We start from the raw sequence: 18,138 nt of genomic DNA, 5'->3' as shown, positions 1-18,138 counted from the left end.
TGGCTTGACTGAATATATCTTAGGCAACTATGATATTCTTCCATCAGGTGACAAAGTTAGCCTTCAGGCAAGCAGCCACCAGTTCCAATACATATTATTTAAGTCTACATAAATAAAATACATCTCCAACAGTTAAGATGCAAGGCAAAAACAAGAGCTCCAAAGAAAAGAGCATCCCTCTTTCTTTCAGTAGAGGCATTCCTAGTTCTCTCCCACTGAAGAAAGAATGCTTCTTCTGAATGGGAATTCACAGTCTTCAATTCTTCTTCTTGCTATTACTTTTTAATACGACTACAGGCTAGTTCATTAAATCCTTCCGAACAAGGGATATTCTCTCTACAGTTTTTTTCTATTTGCTTGCATTTGTGTCTCAATAGACATTATCTTAGAGCAAAGGAACTGCAACTCTTCCACTGAAGAGGAGATTTGCTGTCTACAGTTCTTATAATTAAAGATCTTGTAATGAAATGTATTGAAGCACTTTTTAAAAAAATGACTGCCTAATCAGGGAAGAGGAACCTTGTGAGTTGATCACAAAATCCCTCCACCAAGGAAGCCAATTAATCAGTTGACCAGATGTTCCAGGCCCCTCACAGATCCGTCTAGAACAGTGGTTCTCCACCTGGGGGTCAGGACCCCTTTGGGGGGTCGAACGTTCCTTTCACAAGGGTCACGGCAGGGCAAGCAGCTTGGCCGGAGGGGTGCCATCCACATAACAGCCTTGCGGGGTAGATCGAGATAGAGCATTCGTCTGCCTGGAGCAGTGGAAAAGAGCAAGATTGGCATGGTGGGACAAGAGGCAGAACTGAACCAAGAAATCCCAGGAAAAAAAAAATTATATACAATCATGAACACTGGATCTTCATGCCATTGGTCAGTTTTGGTTTAATTTCTGTGTAAGAACACTTGCATAATTTTAAGGTTTGGAGTCACCACAACATGAGGAACTGTATTAAAGGGTCACGGCATTAGGAGGGTTGAGAACCACTGCTCTAGACAGAAGCTGCTGAGGGACTTTCACCAGTGGCTGAATGTCATCAGCAGGTTGGAGAACAGGGCAGGCTGAACGGGTGGGTGTGTTACTTTCAACAGGTGGAAGAAGCAGCAGGGAGGGAAGGCGAAAAGCCCCAAGCAGCAGAGAAAGGCCACTGCCTCTTTGACCTTGGGTTGAGGGAAGGGGGGTATGCCTTTGTTATTCTATTGTTAAATCTACTGGAACAAAGCTTTTGGCCAGCTTGTCAGAATTACTTCAGAAATGCATTTAATCTCTCAAAGTCGCCCCGACCCAAATCGAGTTTATAGAGTTTGGGAACCGAAACAAAGAAGCAACAAGAAAGGTTTTAACGCTTCACATTGTGCTTAGCCAAAAAGGTAGCAATTGTTTTGATGGGTCCCAAAGAGCCTGTTTTTGCCAATAGGAAGGGAAGTCTTTTGGACCTTGCCCAAATTCCCTGGCCCTCTGGATGCCTGCTAAAGTAAACAAAACCCATGGAAACACTTTTATTTACCCTGGTAGAACTTCAGTTCCTACAGCAGTGGAGGTGGTCACCTTGGAACAGGGGTAGTCAAACTGCGGCCCTCCAGATGTCCATGGACTACAATTTGCTGGCAGGGGCGCATGGGAATTGTAGTCCATGGACATCTGGAGGGCCAGTGTGCCCACCCCTGTTCTAATTTGTAGGCACATTGGATCTCTCTCTCTCTCTCTGTTTGGAATGACATATTCTGATCATACCTTAAAGGTAAAGGTATCCCCTGTGCAAGCACCGAGTCATATATGACCCTTGGGGTGACGCCCTCCAGAATTTTCATGGCAGACTCAATATGGGGTGGTTTGCCAGTCCCTTCCCCAGTCATTACCGTTTACCCCCCAGCAAGCTGGGTACTCATTTTACCAACCTCGGATGGATGGAAGGCTGAGTCAACCTTGAGCCGGCTGCTGGGATCGAACTCCCAGCCTCATGGGCAGACAGCTTCAGACAGCATTTCTTCTGCCTTACCACTCTATGCCACAAGAGGCTCTGATCATACCTTATCAATCCCCATAATGGGCTTCGAGCCTACATTGGTATAGTCTCCAAATATGTAGCTATAGTAGACACATGGAGGAATTGTTGGTCAGGCTCATTTTGCTCCCTCTGATGGTCACTCTTTGGTTCCTGCATTCTAGCTACAGAGTCAGATTTACCTCAAGAACTTGTTTAGGTCCCCATGCTTCATGTATTCAAAGACCATGATGAGGGGGTCTCCATCACCACAGACTCCATAGAACTTGACAATGTGGTCATGCTGCAGGTTGGTGAGAAGTTCAGCCTCTCTTTGGAAATCTTTCCGGGCAGCCAGAGTTGGGTCCTTCAAAGCCTGAAGGGGAGAAAACAAGAAGAACACATTCAAAAATGAGACAGGGTGAGCCATTTCTCCCCCTCCAGATGCATTTCTCCTCTGAGGACCCATTGCCTTCATTTTATCCCCAACCTGTGTCTTCATTACCACCAAGCAGGGGTTGGACTAGATGGCCTGTATAGCCCTTTCCAACTCTATGATTCTGTGAATTGTCCCCGGCCCCTGACCGGCGGACACCCGGTCCACCATTTGAACCTGTAAAAGGCTGTCAAGTTGCACCCAACTTATGACATCCCTTCATGGTGTCTTTTAAGGCAACGATATCTATCCTGGCATGCAGAGGTGGGTTGATGATCTTCAATGCCTTGCCAGGCAGCCAAAATAACATCCCTGTTTTGCTGGGAGAGATGACGGCATGGCCTAGTCTGATCTTATCAGAAGCTAAGAAGAACTGTTTTTTACACACCGCTTTTCTCTTCCAGAATGAGTAACAAAGCGGCTTACAATTGCTCATGGGAATTGTAGTCCATGGACATCTGGAGGGCCGCAGTTTGACTACCCCTGCTCTGGTGAACGGAATCACGGTTCCTTCTCTCAACCGTTGTGCTGTAGCAGCTCCTTAATTCAAGTAGCATGATGATTCCAAGCAGCGGGATCCGAACGTTGAGGCCCGAGTGTTTTGATAAATAAGGAAGGCTAGAGAGAAGTGTGCTCAGTTCCTTTCAGGGTATGAAGACAGATGATGCCAAATGACTGCCAATCATGAAAACGCTTTCGTCGACCTCCTCCTCGTGCCGTATCTCAGGAAGATTTCCCCAAACTCATTTTTGATGGAGCAGCAAACAATCCACAAAGGGTAATAGCTTCCGCTTATTTCTAGCCCAGCCAGGACCCAAACCCCATGAACTCAAGGGCAAAAGTCTCCATTTCTCATTATTATGACTCTCCAGAACCAGCCCGGCCTTCTGTTTGGGAAGAGCTGACTAGGCTGGCTTTATTTAACAGATGTATTTATGGGCTGCTGCTGAAATATTTTCTTGTGGGGGCCGTTGTGGCTCCTTTCACAGTGGGCTCTACAAAAGGGGCGGAGCCAGCGAAGTGCCTGCACCTCATAATTTTTTTTTTAATCCTCTTTTCATTCCCTGTGGTTTGGAACACTTTCCGGAGAAGCTGGGAGTGAAATTGGTACCTTTATTGAAAATGCCTTCTCAGACACTCTGTGGGTTTGCTATGATTGGGTAATTTTCTCAATTGCATGCACAGGATTACTTGATAGGATTTTTAAAAAAATGAAGTGGAAAACATATACCCTGTTTCCTTGCAAAAAGCTGCACATTTTGTGCCTGGATGCCGATGTCAAATATTCAGTCAATAGTCTCTGAGTTTACCAATGAGATTTTCAAGTAGTGCTCATGCAGTTCATGGGGGAACCTTGGGCTTGAACTTAGAGCTCATCATTCCTAGTCTAAGGCAGCATCCACACCCCACTGAATACTGTACCACTGTTTCAGGATAGCAATAATTTGAGACTGGCTAGCAGATTGGGAGGAGGTCTTTATCGAAGGGAGGAAACAGGCCTAGGAGGCAATGGAAGACGTACATTCCTAACCCAGCATGGTTCAGATGCAAGAGCATGGGGCATTGACCCCACCTGTACAAAGGTGATTACAACCCAAGGGGCCTTGTTGCTGATGACTCAAATTCTGTGGAGTTTCCTGCCTATGGGAACTCTTTGAGTGGTTTCCTGTTGGCCCTCAGGCGACTGCTGGAGATGTGTGCAAAGACATTCATAGGGCTGGCTAAGTATGGTGATGGTTAACGATGTTTGTGTCTCTTTGCTTACTGGTCCATTTCTGGTTACTTTAGTTTCAATAGATCCCAGTAGTTCCCGTTGAATTTGGTTCCGCTACGAGAATGCTCTCAAGGATCTCTCGGGACAGAATTGTTGTTGTTTTGGGTTTCTTTTTTTTAAAAGTAAATCCTTGACTGTCCTCCAAAGTGTCACATGTGAATAAAACTGGAATGGAAAGCAGAAAAACCTTTTAGAAAGACCGCCTTCAAATCCAATCCATATTATTTGACGTGCCTTCAGAAGTTTGTTTTGATTGAGTTAGACTTTGGCTTTGAAGGAAAATCAAGTGATTTCAACTGTCAGTTCTTTGCTGTGCGACGAAGTGCAATTTGGGGGAACTACATGTGATGGCAGATATATATATATATATCTTCTTAAATCAGGCAGATTTTATTCTAAAAATATCAGAATATTGGCCTTATCTTGCAATCACACACCCAGGCAAGGCAGTGCATAATTTCCTTTTAATCCCCCCCTCCCCTCGGGGGATTGTCTGACCGGAGCTATTTAGATGGATGGCGGTACACCATGCCAATGGGAAAGCATTCATTCTCATCTTTGGGCACTTAATTACTTTTAGGTATTTAATATCTTCATGATGTTGATGTTATGTCTCACGAGGACTATGGTTCTCCTCCCTCTTCCTTCTGATCTTTCCTACCCTCCACTATTCACTGCTGCGGCAGAACCGGGAAAACTTGCCTTGTTTCATATTTGCAAGCATCGAAGAGCCTGTCCTTGTTGCTGCTGATTCCCACTTGCTGAGGTCCAGGCTGTTCTTTTGAGCACTGAGACCACTTCTGCATGTTATTGAATACCACGGCCAAGAGACAGTGTGGTGTAGTGGTTAAAGTGCTGGACTAGGATTGGTAAAACTAGGGTTCAAATATCCATTTATGGAGTGAGCCTGGACCAGCCGTCCCTGCTAAAACTACCCTATTTTGCAGGGATAATGTGAGGAAAATAATTAAGGGGAATTAGCCTTATATACAATCTCGAGGTTCTTGGAGGAAGGGTGGGATAAAGGAAAAATACCAGCAGATACATTAAAATCCCCATTTTGTTTCTCAAAGCTGTAAAGGAGGTGTGTTTGGTGCCATTTTTATCTCTGGCCTCTTGGCATCCAGTTCTTTCCCCCATTCAGGGTATGCATTTGAACATTAATGGTGCACATAATAAAACATGGAATCGCACAATGGTACTTGCTCCATGGCTCACAGAGAGCCATTTGAAATCAAAAGAGGCCTGGGGCTAAGGTCTGCCCTGCCCTGATCCCACCAAATACCCTCTCCCACAAAATTAAATGCATCCATTCATATTGCATACACATAGTTGGACTAGGTCAGGGGTAGTCAACCTGTGGTCCTCCAGATGTCCATGGACTACAATTCCCATGAGCCCCTGCCATTCTGGCAGGGGCTCATGGGAATTGTAGTCCATGGATATCTGGAGAGCCACCATTTGGCCACCCCTGCAATAGGGCTTCCTCCCAGGTATAAGTGCTCATCCTCGCCTCCTTCCCGGAGGGACCAGCCTCAGCCGCGTGGCCCACGCCCCTGTGGTATTTACCTTGACCGCCACCAGCATCTTGTCCTTGGTGGGCGTGAGGTTGTAGCACTCTGCCAGGAACACCTTTCCAAAGGCGCCTTCGCCCAGCTCCCTCTTCAGAACGATGTCTCTCCTCTTAATGTACTGCACATCTGCAGGCGGCAGGGGGTAGGAGGGGAGGGGAAGCAAGGGTGAGTGCCACGGAGGACACATTATTACATTTTTACCCAGAAGGTCCCTTCCAGCTCTATGATTCTATGATGTGGAGCACAGGAAATCGTTGAGGGGGGGGAATACCAAAATTCTTATGGAGGTCCAGCATAGACTAAACACAGACTCAAGTTCTAAACACAGACTCAATCAAAATCATCTCAGTTTTTGCTCGGGAAAAAAAGAGAGGCCAAAGCACATCTTAGCTGATGAGAATGTCAAAGGACTGGGAACGGAAACCAGCCTAATGGCTCTCAAACAATTACGGCCGCTAATTAGAAGATGGTCGGCTGGCACAAAATCTCGGAAGTCTAGACCTCTTTTGCTTGGGAAGAGAGATGTAACAAGCGGCACTCGGGAGGGATGATGCCTCTCCAGATAATTCTCATCGGCCTTTTCTTTAATTGTTTAATGGACGTGCCTTGCTGATATTGCCACGGCACAAAGGCAGCAGTGAAGCTCCACGGACAGGATGGTATTTCCGTGGGCAGAAGAAGCACCAATCCCCCCCCCCTTTCACCATTTAGGATTTATGGTGTTGCTGACACTCCAGAGCTAAACATGTTTGTGTGCACACTTACTGGGGAGGGGAGGGTCTCTGTGGATTGCAACAGGAGAAGGAAATGGGGCTGTCTCACTCCCCAAAGACCGCAAGAACCTAGACCCCAGCAGCGCCCTGGAACCCATCCGGATCCCCACTGGGAACACAGGCCTCCTTGCTGCTGGGATCCCATCCATGGGAAGCCCACTCAATTCCCCCGCCAGGAACGCAGGTCCCCTTCCCACTGGATTCCCACCATAGGGAAATGTTCTCCTGGGACGGCAAGAGGAAGCGCCCACTTCCCTTGGCACCGCCCCAGACAACCTGGCACTCTAAGCCCCAGGGTGCCAAGGAGAGGCACCCACCTCCTTTTTGGTTCCACCCCAGGCTACCTGGCAACACGAGTCCCAAGCCTCCCCAGCTGGGTCGGCCCTGTTCACAGACCTGCCACCCCGTAGGGAGGTCCCCAACCTGGCAGACTGAACTCCCCCCAAACAGGCTCCATCCCATGCCAAAACCGCCAGCTGTCACAAAATGTAATATAAAGACATCATCCAGTGGCCATACAGACTTAAGCTTAACAGCCAACGATACAGGGTGGGTGAGAGGGAAGCTGCTTGGGCTGTGAGGCTGGTGCAAGAGGCAGGGCTCCTCCACGTAGCACCTTTTAAGCCCAAGCCCACGCCCAGGTGACAACAGGGTGAGCATAACGTTATCATGCAATGCCTGCCCTTTCTGCTGCCATTGAACCTCCCCCCCCATGCGTATCTTCCTGCCGCCTGCTCCTCCACTACATCAAAGGCAGCCCCCTTTGGTCCCAGCAGAGGACTGAACGATTCCTGCTTTTTGGAATCCTCCGGCCAAGTGTGGAATTTGGCCAGGCACCTGCAATAGAATGTCTGAGCCCTTTGACAGATTCCTGATCTGGGAATCCAGAAATCAGGTGCCAAGTATAAAGGGGGGGATCACGCCTACCGAGAGCACCACATCCCCACAGGCCCCTGTTAAACTTCCTCCTTATTCAGAATCGGCTCGATTGGAACAGGCCCACTGCTGTGGACCTCAGTGGCCGCTTCTTTCATTCTCATGATGCCCAGCATGATACGGCCTCCTGGGATTTTGTACTTCCCCTCAACAGACTGGATCATGTCAGCGTTGTGAACATGCTGTCCCCATGTGCATCACAAGCAGGGTTTGTTGTGACACCCAAAGGTGGCCACTAGCACATTTTCCCATTCTGCTTTTGCTTTCTCCATGTGTGCTATTTGTGCAGGAGTGGCCTTATGCTTTCTTGTTTGGGTGACACTTCTGGGGTTGATTTGGAGTGCCGCATTTTAAAATCCTGTTGGTTTGGGCTTTTAAAATTTAGTTCGTTCCCCCCTTCTCATGGGTCCATCTCTGTTTATACTTTTCATTTTTAAACTGAAAGGGTGCTTTTTTTTTTTTTGCTATTATTTTTAAGTAAAAGATTTGCATTTCCCAAATGCTGCGAGCCTTTTTATTTCCACAGCTGCCAATTTGAACTGCAATGCATTCTGGATGATTATCAGTTTGTTCAGTTTCTTCCTTTACCAAAATGAATGGCTTTAAAATTAAATCCATCATTTGCTGTTTCCCATGGCCCCACTTGATATCCTGCTCCTAGTCACACTGCATGATGAGCTCTCCAAGTTAAAATCGCCATGATTAGCCATGACAAGAGCACAAATCATAGAATCATAGAATCATAGAGTTGGAAGGGGCCACACAGGCCATCTAGTCCAACCCCCTGCTCAACACAGGATCAGCCCTAAACATCCTAGAGCATCCAAGAAAAGTGTGTATCCAACCTTTGCTTGAAGACTGCCAGTGAGGGGGAGCTCACCACCTCCTTAGGCAGCCTATTCCACTGCTGAACTACTCTGACTGTGAAATTTTCCCCCCTGATATCTAGCCTATATTGTTGTACTTGAAGTTTAAACCCATTACTGCGTGTCCTCTCCTCTGCAGCCAACGGAAACAGCATCCTGCCCTCCTCCAAGTGACAACCTTTCAAATACTTAAAGAGGGCTATCATGTCCCCTCTCAACCTCCTTTTCTCCAGGCTGAACATTCCCAAGTCCCTCAACCTATCTTCATAGGACTTGGTCCCTTGGCCCCAGATCATCCTCGTCGCTCTCCTCTGTACCCTTTCAATTTTATCTACGTCCTTCTTGAAGTGAAGAATCTGCCTCTCAAAAGGAAGGGGATCGATCCTCTGGTCCTGAAACTGCAGTTGGATCTGCAACTCTCTCTTCTGTGAAATCAAGATGATGGTGGTGGTGATTTTACAGCTTGTGTAAACCAAGAGCAGATTGCATGGTAAGATACTTGCTGGACTCTATCACTTCAGACCACATGCCAGAAATTATATAAGGGAATATTTCCCCAAGCAAAAAGAACAATGTTTCCTGCTCACAGAAGCTGAGATGTCTGCAGAAGAGAAGCCCCATAAGTGTACTTGCAAATATTCAGAACCCTGATATGTCCGAAGCATTAGATTTAGAAGCAAAGCAAAGATGAGTGGAAGATACACAAAGACTCTCTGAGGGAACAAGAATACCGGGGAATTACTGGATTGCATCTTATTGGTTCCTGACTATTCAGGAGCAGTCCCTACCTCCTGAACATTTTCTATGGGGGTGCTGAGGTTTAGCAGATGACAGGTGGGTCACTCCCCCTTGTGGTAGCCTTCAATAAACAGCACAATACATTTTGTTGTTGTTATCTGGGAGGAGAGAAGTTATCTTGCCCGTTGCCACTGGAGCTCCTAGCACAGTGCTTAGAAACTCCAAGAAACACCTGCACATTCCAGTCACTGAGCAAATGACACCAGCTCAGAAATCTGTGAAGATATATCTGCAGTTCCTAAGAACTCAGGTAGATCTTGAACTGCAGAATATCATCGACCAGTCAAACATCTCAGTGTGGAGAATTAACGACAACAATTAAAATGCACCATCAAATCACAACAAGTTCCTGGCAATCCAGGACCAGGGATTTCCTAGCCAGAAATGTGCAAAAGTGGCTTCCCATTGCCTTCCTCTGAACAGCAACCTCCCTCTTGCTGGAAGCCTCATATCCAACTGGGAGCCCTGCTTGGCTTCCAAGCTCTGATCTCACTGGTCTGGCCAGAGCTACTTAGGCGGCTGCACAGCCCCAATAAATAAGGCCCAGTGACCTGCTCACTCTACCATAAATATTAAGCATCACTGGGAATCTGGGTACTCCTTGGCCCAAGCAAAAAGCGGGACACTAAATTCAAATGCTGCTTAGTCTAGAATTCACCAGCATCCAGAGGATGCATGAACTGCCTTGAGAAGACGGCCAAGATTTGAAACTCTCCCCCAACCCAGTTCTACTTAGACTTTTGCGTCAAACAATCGGCATTCACCACCTTTATGCAGATGACCCCATGGCTGCAACAGTCCAAGGACGCTGGGATGAGGATGCATCTGGTTCTACTCACAACAAAAAGTACAAAGAGGGAGGGAGAGAGAAACCTCTCTCCTCTTTGTCGCATATCCATTTTTAACACAGGCTGCTCCCTCCCCAACCCTGGGGTGAGCTCTGTGGCAAGGGCACCTGGGAGGCTGATCTATATACAGCCATGTACAGCCTCCTGGTACAGAGGGAGCTGCCACTTACTCTTCCAAGAAGATGTCTGGTGTTCCTTAGCCAGGTTCAAAAGGATTTTCGGAGAAACATCTGGAAGAAGTTCCTGACAGAGTGTTTCCTCAGTGGAACAGGCTTCCTCGGGACGTGGTGCCTCCTGAGCCTCTCACCCTCCCTGGGTTCCCTGACATCACAAAAATGGCCAAAAATGGTTCAAGGTAATATGGTTCCAGGCAATACACAGCAATAATGAGAGGCACAGAAATACCAGGTTGACTGCAACATTGACTTGTGGCAGCTGTGGAGTGGGAACGAGAATACGGCAGATGTCTGAGGGCATCCGCAAAGGCTCTGAGCAGTGATATCAGGGCTCGCTCAGCCTCAGCCACCTCACAGGGTGTCTGTTGTGGGGAGAGGAAAGGGGAGGTGACTGGAAGCCATTTTGAGCCTCCCTTGAGTAGAGAAAAGCGGTATATAAGAACCAACTCTTCTTCTTCTTCAGTAATATCAGGGCTCTCTCAGCCTCACCTCCCTCACAGGGTGTCTGTTGTGGGGAGAGGAACGGAAGGCGACTGGAAGCTGCTTTGAGATTCCTTCGGGTAGAGAAAAGTGGCATATAAGAACCAACTCTTCTTCTTCTTCAGTAATCTCAGGGCTCTCTCAGCCTCACCCACCTCACAGGGTGTCTGTTGTGGGGAAGGCGACTATAAGCCTCTTTGAGTTTCTCAGGTAGAGAAAAGCGGCATATAAGAATCAACTCTTCTTCTTCTTCTGGGGCAAAGAGTGCAGGAAGGGACAGTGGAGGAGGAATGGCTTAGCGGCTCTTAAACATCTTTGCCTTCCCATTCCTTTATGGGAACCCTATAAAAGCCAGGCATGACCAGGGGCAGGAGCACTGGATGTAAGCCAAGTCGCCACAGCCCAAGAGCTCCTGACCTGTGACTCATAGCCAATGTCTACAAATGTGCCAGCTAATGAATGCACCAGCAACATCTTGGGCAGGTGCCATAGGCTAGCTTGTTTAATTAGACAGTGTTTGTTCTATTGCAAGCTGCTTTGGACCCGTCCAGGGAGAAAAGTGGGGTACAAGTCCTTAAATAACTAAAATGTCCCACCCCAGCAGCACTCTGAGATGGCACGGTCCGTCCACAGGCGCACCAGAAGGGGCTCCGGATCCTCTGGCCAGGCTCTATCATCCGCTCTTCTTTTGTGCCTCTCTTCCAACCATTTTTTGCAGGTTCTTTGAAGGGTTTCCTTTTAGAATCCTCTCAGCGTCTCTCATTCTTCCTCACTTGCTTTAAAGTCACCCTGTTTCATGCGCTTCCCTGTTGCACACTGATCTCCCGAGTCGATCTGAAAGTCATCCTGGCAGGAGTCTCCCCTTTTATGTGCTTCTAAAGCTCGGCTTACACCCACCATGCTCTATGAATAATGACAATGGGTAAGCGCATCATGCAAATCAGAGAATAATTAACGCGCAGTGGTGTTTCTCTCCCCCTCCCTCCATCTTGCCGTTTCTTCTCTCTTCCCCCTTCCCTCTTTCTGTTCACAAGTTGTCCATGGAAAAGATACCGGGCCTCTCTTATTTCTTCATTATTCAAAATTATTCACTAATCTCTCCTTTGAATAATTGTAACAATAAATCACACGCCGACTGAGCAATCCCGCAACTATTAACATCCAATGTAAAATTCACAAATCGGGACGGCAATGGGTGTAATTAAGATACATAACTAACTGGCGCCGAATGAATGAATGTCAAACCTCCGCAGATGGCTGTGAGGCACCGGCCCTTACGACACCCACTGCCTGGACAGTCAAGGCCGATGATGAGTGACGTGAGAACAACCTTGGGTGAGAAAGGCAGGAGGGTCAGAAGGGTCCAAGGAGAGAGCCCCACAGAACGGCCTTCAGTGGGAGGGAGGCTTCCATTCCATGGTGGGGACCCAGAAAGGGTGGAATCCCCAGACCAGTTGCCTCCACACAAGCCCATGGTAGGATCTGGGGGCTGAATTAAGGCCTGATTATTTTAAAAGCACTTGTCACTTTTCAAAAAAGGTTTTGGGTATCTTGGTGGGAGTATATGTTCCACACTCAGAATCACACAGGGAATTCATCACAAGCAGAATAATTTACTATATTCTGTCTGGAATTACAACCCTGACTCAGATTCCCAGCTTGGATCCTTTTGGTTGCTACCATGGGGAAAGAGAAGATTGTTGGCCATATGGATTCTCCGGAATTCTCAGTGATTAGACCAGCCTTTCTCAACTTTTTTGCCACTGAGAAACCCCTGAAACATTCTTCAGGCTTCGAGAAATCCCAGAAGTTATGCGATTGTGCAGAATATGGTTGGAAAGCACAGCTGTGGACACACCTACCTGGGGCCCCTCCCCTTCCCCTCCAGGCCCTTCATTGGCCATTTGGGGAGGGGAGGGCAGGGCAGAATGACCATATATGGTCATATCACCTGAAAAATGTTCAACAATTTTATATATATACATAACAAATCTAAATATCTATATTTAAATTTATCTATCTATATTTAAATTTATTGAAAGTTTATCAGGTGATATAACTACATCTATCATATATATATACTAGTAAAAAAGCCCATTGTATGAAGAAGACAATGGGCGCTAGCAGGTGGGGACCAGAGTGAGCGGCAGGCGAGGGACAGAGCGAGGGACAGGCTACCTGAAAGAGGAGGCAGGCGGCGGCTCCTCGGCGTCTCGTAGTTTTTGCCGGGGAGTCCCAGGTGTGGTGCGCTGGGCTGTGGCGGCTCCTCTGCATTTTTTTGTTCTTCTGCGGCTTTCCCGGCGGCTCCATTGTGTTCTGGGGCCATGAGGGCAGGGAGCACCCAGCAGCTGCGCTGTGGGCGGCTGCCGGGGCTCCCAGGGCACCGGCTTGAAGCGGCGAAAGGCTCCTCCAGGGGTTTTTTTTTTCTGCTGCCTCTCGGCTTGGAGCTGCGAAAGGCTCCTACAGGGTTAATGCTTTTCTGCTGGCTCTCGTGGGCGTGGCGGCTTGGAGCTGCGAAAGGCTCCTACAGGGTTTTTCTTTCTGCTGGCTCTCGGCTTGGAGCTGCGAAAGGCTCCTACAGGGTTTTTTTTTCTGCTGCCTCTCGGCTTGGAGCTGCGAAAGGCTCCTACAGGGTTTTTTTTCTGCTGGCTCTCGGCTTGGAGCAGCGAAAGGCTCCTACAGGGTTTTTTTTTCTGCTGGCTCTCGGCTTGGAGCTGCGAAAGGCTCCTACAGGGTTTTTTTTCTGCTGGCTCTCGGCTTGGAGCTGCGAAAGGCTCCTACAGGGTTTTTTTTCTGCTGGCTCTCGGCTTGGAGCTGGGAAAGGCTCCTACAGGGTTTTTTTTCTGCTGGCTCTCGGCTTGGAGCTGCGAAAGGGTCCTACAGGGTTTTTTTTCTGCTGGCTCTCGGCTTGGAGCTGCGAAAGGCTCCTACAGGGTTTTTTTTCTGCTGGCTCTCGGCTTGGAGCTGGGAAAGGCTCCTACAGGGTTTTTTTTCTGCTGGCTCTCGGCTTGGAGCTGCGAAAGACTCCTACAGGGTTTTTTTTTCTGCTGCCTCTCGGCTTGGAGCAGCGAAAGACTCCTACAGGGTTTTTTTTTCTGCTGGCTCTCGGCTTGGAGCAGCGAAAGACTCCTACAGGGTTTTTTTTTCTGCTGGCTCTCGGCTTGGAGCTGCGAAAGGCTCCTACAGGGTTAATGCTTTTCTGCTGGCTCTCGTGGGCGTGCCGGCTTGGAGCTGCGAAAGGCTCCTACAGGGTTTTTTTTCTGCTGGCTCTCGGCTTGGAGCTGGGAAAGGCTCCTACAGGGTTTTTTTTTCTGCTGGCTCTCGGCTTGGAGCTGGGAAAGGCTCCTACAGGGTTTTTTTCTGCTGGCTCTCGGCTTGGAGCTGGGAAAGGCTCCTACAGGGTTTTTTTTCTGCTGGCTCTCGGCTTGGAGCTGCGAAAGGCTCCTACAGGGTTTTTTTTTCTGCTGGCTCTCGGCTTGGAGCTGCGAAAGGCTCCTACAGGGTTTTTTTTCTGCTGGCTCTCGGCTTGGAGCTGCGAAAGGCTCCTACAGGGGTTTTTTTTCTGCTGGCTCTCGGCTTGGAGCTGGGAAAGGCTCCTACAGGGTTTTTTTTCTGCTGGCTCTCGGCTTGGAGCTGGGAAAGGCTCTTACAGGGTTTTTTTTCTGCTGGCTCTCGGCTTGGAGCTGCGAAAGGCTCCTACAGGGTTTTTTTTCTGCTGGCTCTCGGCTTGGAGCTGCGAAAGGCTCCTACAGGGTTTTTTTTTCTGCTGGCTCTCGGCTTGGAGCTGCGAAAGGCTCCTACAGGGTTTTTTTTTCTGCTGGCTCTCGGCTTGGAGCAGCGAAAGGCTCCTACAGGGTTTTTTTTTCTGCTGGCTCTCGGCTTGGAGCTGCGAAAGGCTCCTACAGGGTTTTTTTTCTGCTGGCTCTCGGCTTGGAGCTGCGAAAGGCTCCTACAGGGTTTTTTTTCTGCTGGCTCTCGGCTTGGAGCTGGGAAAGGCTCCTACAGGGTTTTTTTTCTGCTGGCTCTCGGCTTGGAGCTGCGAAAGGCTCCTACAGGGTTTTTTTTCTGCTGGCTCTCGGCTTGGAGCTGCGAAAGGCTCCTACAGGGTTTTTTTTCTGCTGGCTCTCGGCTTGGAGCTGGGAAAGGCTCCTACAGGGTTTTTTTTCTGCTGGCTCTCGGCTTGGAGCTGCGAAAGACTCCTACAGGGTTTTTTTTTCTGCTGCCTCTCGGCTTGGAGCTGCGAAAGGCTCCTACAGGGTTTTTTTTTCTGCTGGCTCTCGGCTTGGAGCAGCGAAAGACTCCTACAGGGTTTTTTTTTCTGCTGGCTCTCGGCTTGGAGCAGCGAAAGACTCCTACAGGGTTTTTTTTTCTGCTGGCTCTCGGCTTGGAGCTGCGAAAGGCTCCTACAGGGTTAATGCTTTTCTGCTGGCTCTCGTGGGCGTGCCGGCTTGGAGCTGCGAAAGGCTCCTACAGGGTTTTTTTTCTGCTGGCTCTCGGCTTGGAGCTGGGAAAGGCTCCTACAGGGTTTTTCTTTCTGCTGGCTCTCGGCTTGGAGCTGCGAAAGACTCCTACAGGGTTTTTTTTTCTGCTGGCTCTCGGCTTGGAGCTGCGAAAGGCTCCTACAGGGTTTTTTTTCTGCTGGCTCTCGGCTTGGAGCTGCGAAAGGCTCCTACAGGGTTTTTTTTCTGCTGGCTCTCGGCTTGGAGCTGGGAAAGGCTCCTACAGGGTTTTTTTTCTGCTGGCTCTCGGCTTGGAGCTGGGAAAGGCTCCTACAGGGTTTTTCTTTCTGCTGGCTCTCGGCTTGGAGCTGCGAAAGGCTCCTACAGGGTTTTTTTTTCTGCTGGCTCTCGGCTTGGAGCTGCGAAAGGCTCCTACAGGGTTTTTTTTTCTGCTGGCTCTCGGCTTGGAGCTGCGAAAGGCTCCTACAGGGTTTTTTTTCTGCTGGCTCTCGGCTTGGAGCTGGGAAAGGCTCCTACAGGGTTTTTTTTCTGCTGGCTCTCGGCTTGGAGCTGGGAAAGGCTCCTACAGGGTTTTTCTTTCTGCTGGCTCTCGGCTTGGAGCTGGGAAAGGCTCCTACAGGGTTTTTCTTTCTGCTGGCTCTCGGCTTGGAGCTGGGAAAGGCTCCTACAGGGTTTTTCTTTCTGCTGGCTCTCGGCTTGGAGCTGCGAAAGATTCCTACAGGGTTTTTTTTTCTGCTGGCTCTCGGCTTGGAGCTGCGAAAGGCTCCTACAGGGTTTTTTTTTCTGCTGGCTCTCGGCTTGGAGCTGCGAAAGGCTCCTACAGGGTTTTTTTTTCTGCTGGCTCTCGGCTTGGAGCTGCGAAAGACTCCTACAGGGTTTTTTTTTCTGCTGCCTCTCGGCTTGGAGCTGCGAAAGGCTCCTACAGGGTTAATGTTTTTCTGCTGGCTCTCGTGGGCGTGCCGGCTTGGAGCTGCGGCTGCGGCGGCCATTTTTGGGGGCGGCCAGCTGGCGGCGGCGGAGGCGGCTGCTGGCTGTCGGGGGCGGCGGCCATTTTGAGAGGTCCGTCGGAAGAACGGACGGGAGTCCCCGGCAGCCGCGTCAGTCCGCCAGGCAGGGAGCACCCGCCAGCCGCGCTATGCGCGGCTGGCGGGTGCTCCCTTGCCAGTGAAGCAGGGAATGGGGAGCCGCGCTTCGCGTGGCTCCCCATTGCCTGCTTGGGCCGGGATGGACACTTGGAGGGGCCAATCAGGAGCAGCTTCGCGGCTCCTGATTGGACCCCTCCGAGTTTTTATCCCGGACCGGTCCCACCCTAACTCCTCCCCACCACCCCTTACTCCTTTATACAGTCTGTGGCGCCCGTGGCGCCACGGGCTGTGTACAGATGAATTAACCCCCACCCATTTGGGATGACCCTTCATGAAACCCTGGTTGAAAGCCTGGCTTAGACAGATGGGCTAAGATCAGGGAGACCCAAGTTCTAGTCCTCACTCTTGCCATGGAGGCTTGCTAGTGGGTCAGTCACAGACGGTCTACCTAATGGAGGAAGGGGCTACTGGAGAAAAAAAAGCAGAATGTCCTTTTTGAATGTCAGTGGGAAGGGAAGGGAGGGAGGCAGGCAGGCAGGCAGGCAGGCAGGCAGGCAGGAAGGAAGGAAGGAAGGAAGGAAGGAAGGACAAACACAGTAGAACCATCAACCATCTATGGGCCTCCCCCAAAGGAAGAGTACCCCACCACATGTCATATATTAATATATTAATATCTTAATATCAATATCAATATCAATATCAATATCAATATCAATTAATATTATTAACAACCACAACCAGACAACCATAAAGAGGATGCTATAGTAAATATTTTAAAGACTGAAATCCCCATTGAAGCTAGGAATATGTTACTAGGTACACTGCCTAAGTATCTGCCAAAAATGGTAGAAGAAATAATTAGATATATGGTACCAATGACTAGAACTATTTGCACAACAAAATGGAAAGCAAACATTTGCCCACCATTAGAAGAGTGGGTAAAATAAACTTGCAGAGTATGCCGTAATGGCAATGCTGTCAGCTTACTTGTGAAACAGATCAGTTAGGACATTTGAGGAGAGATGGGGGGGGGTGTTATATGTATAAAAGCAGGAGATAAATCTACAATGAGGAACAGTGTAAAATACGATAAAGGAATGGCTTACAATGAAGATGCAGTGCTAAACAATAAATGCTGAATATAAATGCATCTCAACTGATTTTCATTGCACCTTACAGACAATGTTTCACATTTTTAAAAAATGTAATGAAGGGGATGTTCGGGAAAATATTTGAATCTTTGTTTATGACATATAATTATCTTGTTTGTTCCGTATTCTGTTTACTTTCTAAAATACACACATACAGAGAAGATATCATAGCTAAAGTATCTGGGCAATGAACAACTCAAGAGGATTCTTTCAATATTTAAACTTTGCTTCCCCCCTCCCCCTCCCCAGGGACCCACGCCAGCTCCCCCCATGGCCATCCAGTGAGCTTCTGTAGCAAAGTACGGGGTAAGCCTGACGCTCCAGTTCCAAATCCAGCTTCTCACCGCTGGAGGGGGGGCACAATGGAGACCCCCAATCAAAGCAGAACCGACCCCAAATAGGGTTCAAGAAGACCTTGAACATCCAGTTTTTCCTCCTAAATGCTTAACTTTTTAAAATCAGCAAGACGGTCCCATTAATCTTGTTTGCTGGATCCGAGAAACTACCGTCAGAAGCTCTGCTTGATGTAAAGTAGAATCCATTTCTCCGTGTTATTGTCATAAACCAAAACTATTGGGGGTGGGGGAAGACACCGTGGAAAAGAACCAAGTTCTTGGCAAGGAGGGGCCCAAAAGGGCGTAAGAGGAGAAGAGAAGGGAAACTTGCTGGCAAGTAGGTTCTATTTCCCACCAGCCACCTCTTCTCCCGTCTCCCCGCCTTCTGAGGCCCAGACTTGCAAAGCACTTCAGCTGGAACATTAATTCAATACCACACAGTTAATTACACATTATTTGGA

General features: G+C 48.6%; 1 protein-coding gene across 4 annotated transcripts in view; it reads right to left on the bottom strand.

The window, feature by feature from the left end:
- Positions 1 to 18,138, bottom strand: part of NTRK3 (neurotrophic receptor tyrosine kinase 3) — a 373,642-nt gene that overhangs the window by 48,773 nt on the left and 306,731 nt on the right. For all 4 annotated transcript variants that reach the window (XM_077317432.1, XM_077317434.1, XM_077317435.1 and 1 more), the window contains exons 13-14: positions 5,765 to 5,895; positions 2,189 to 2,361 (exon numbers count right to left, since the gene is read on the bottom strand). In XM_077317432.1, the coding sequence (XP_077173547.1) occupies positions 2,189 to 2,361; positions 5,765 to 5,895 (304 nt within the window). The remainder of the gene's footprint in view (positions 1 to 2,188; positions 2,362 to 5,764; positions 5,896 to 18,138) is intronic.

Source organism: Paroedura picta, chromosome 18, assembly GCF_049243985.1.
Source record: "Paroedura picta isolate Pp20150507F chromosome 18, Ppicta_v3.0, whole genome shotgun sequence".
Taxonomy (NCBI): Eukaryota; Metazoa; Chordata; class Lepidosauria; order Squamata; family Gekkonidae; genus Paroedura; species Paroedura picta.
This window is presented reverse-complemented; position numbering and strand designations above follow the sequence as displayed.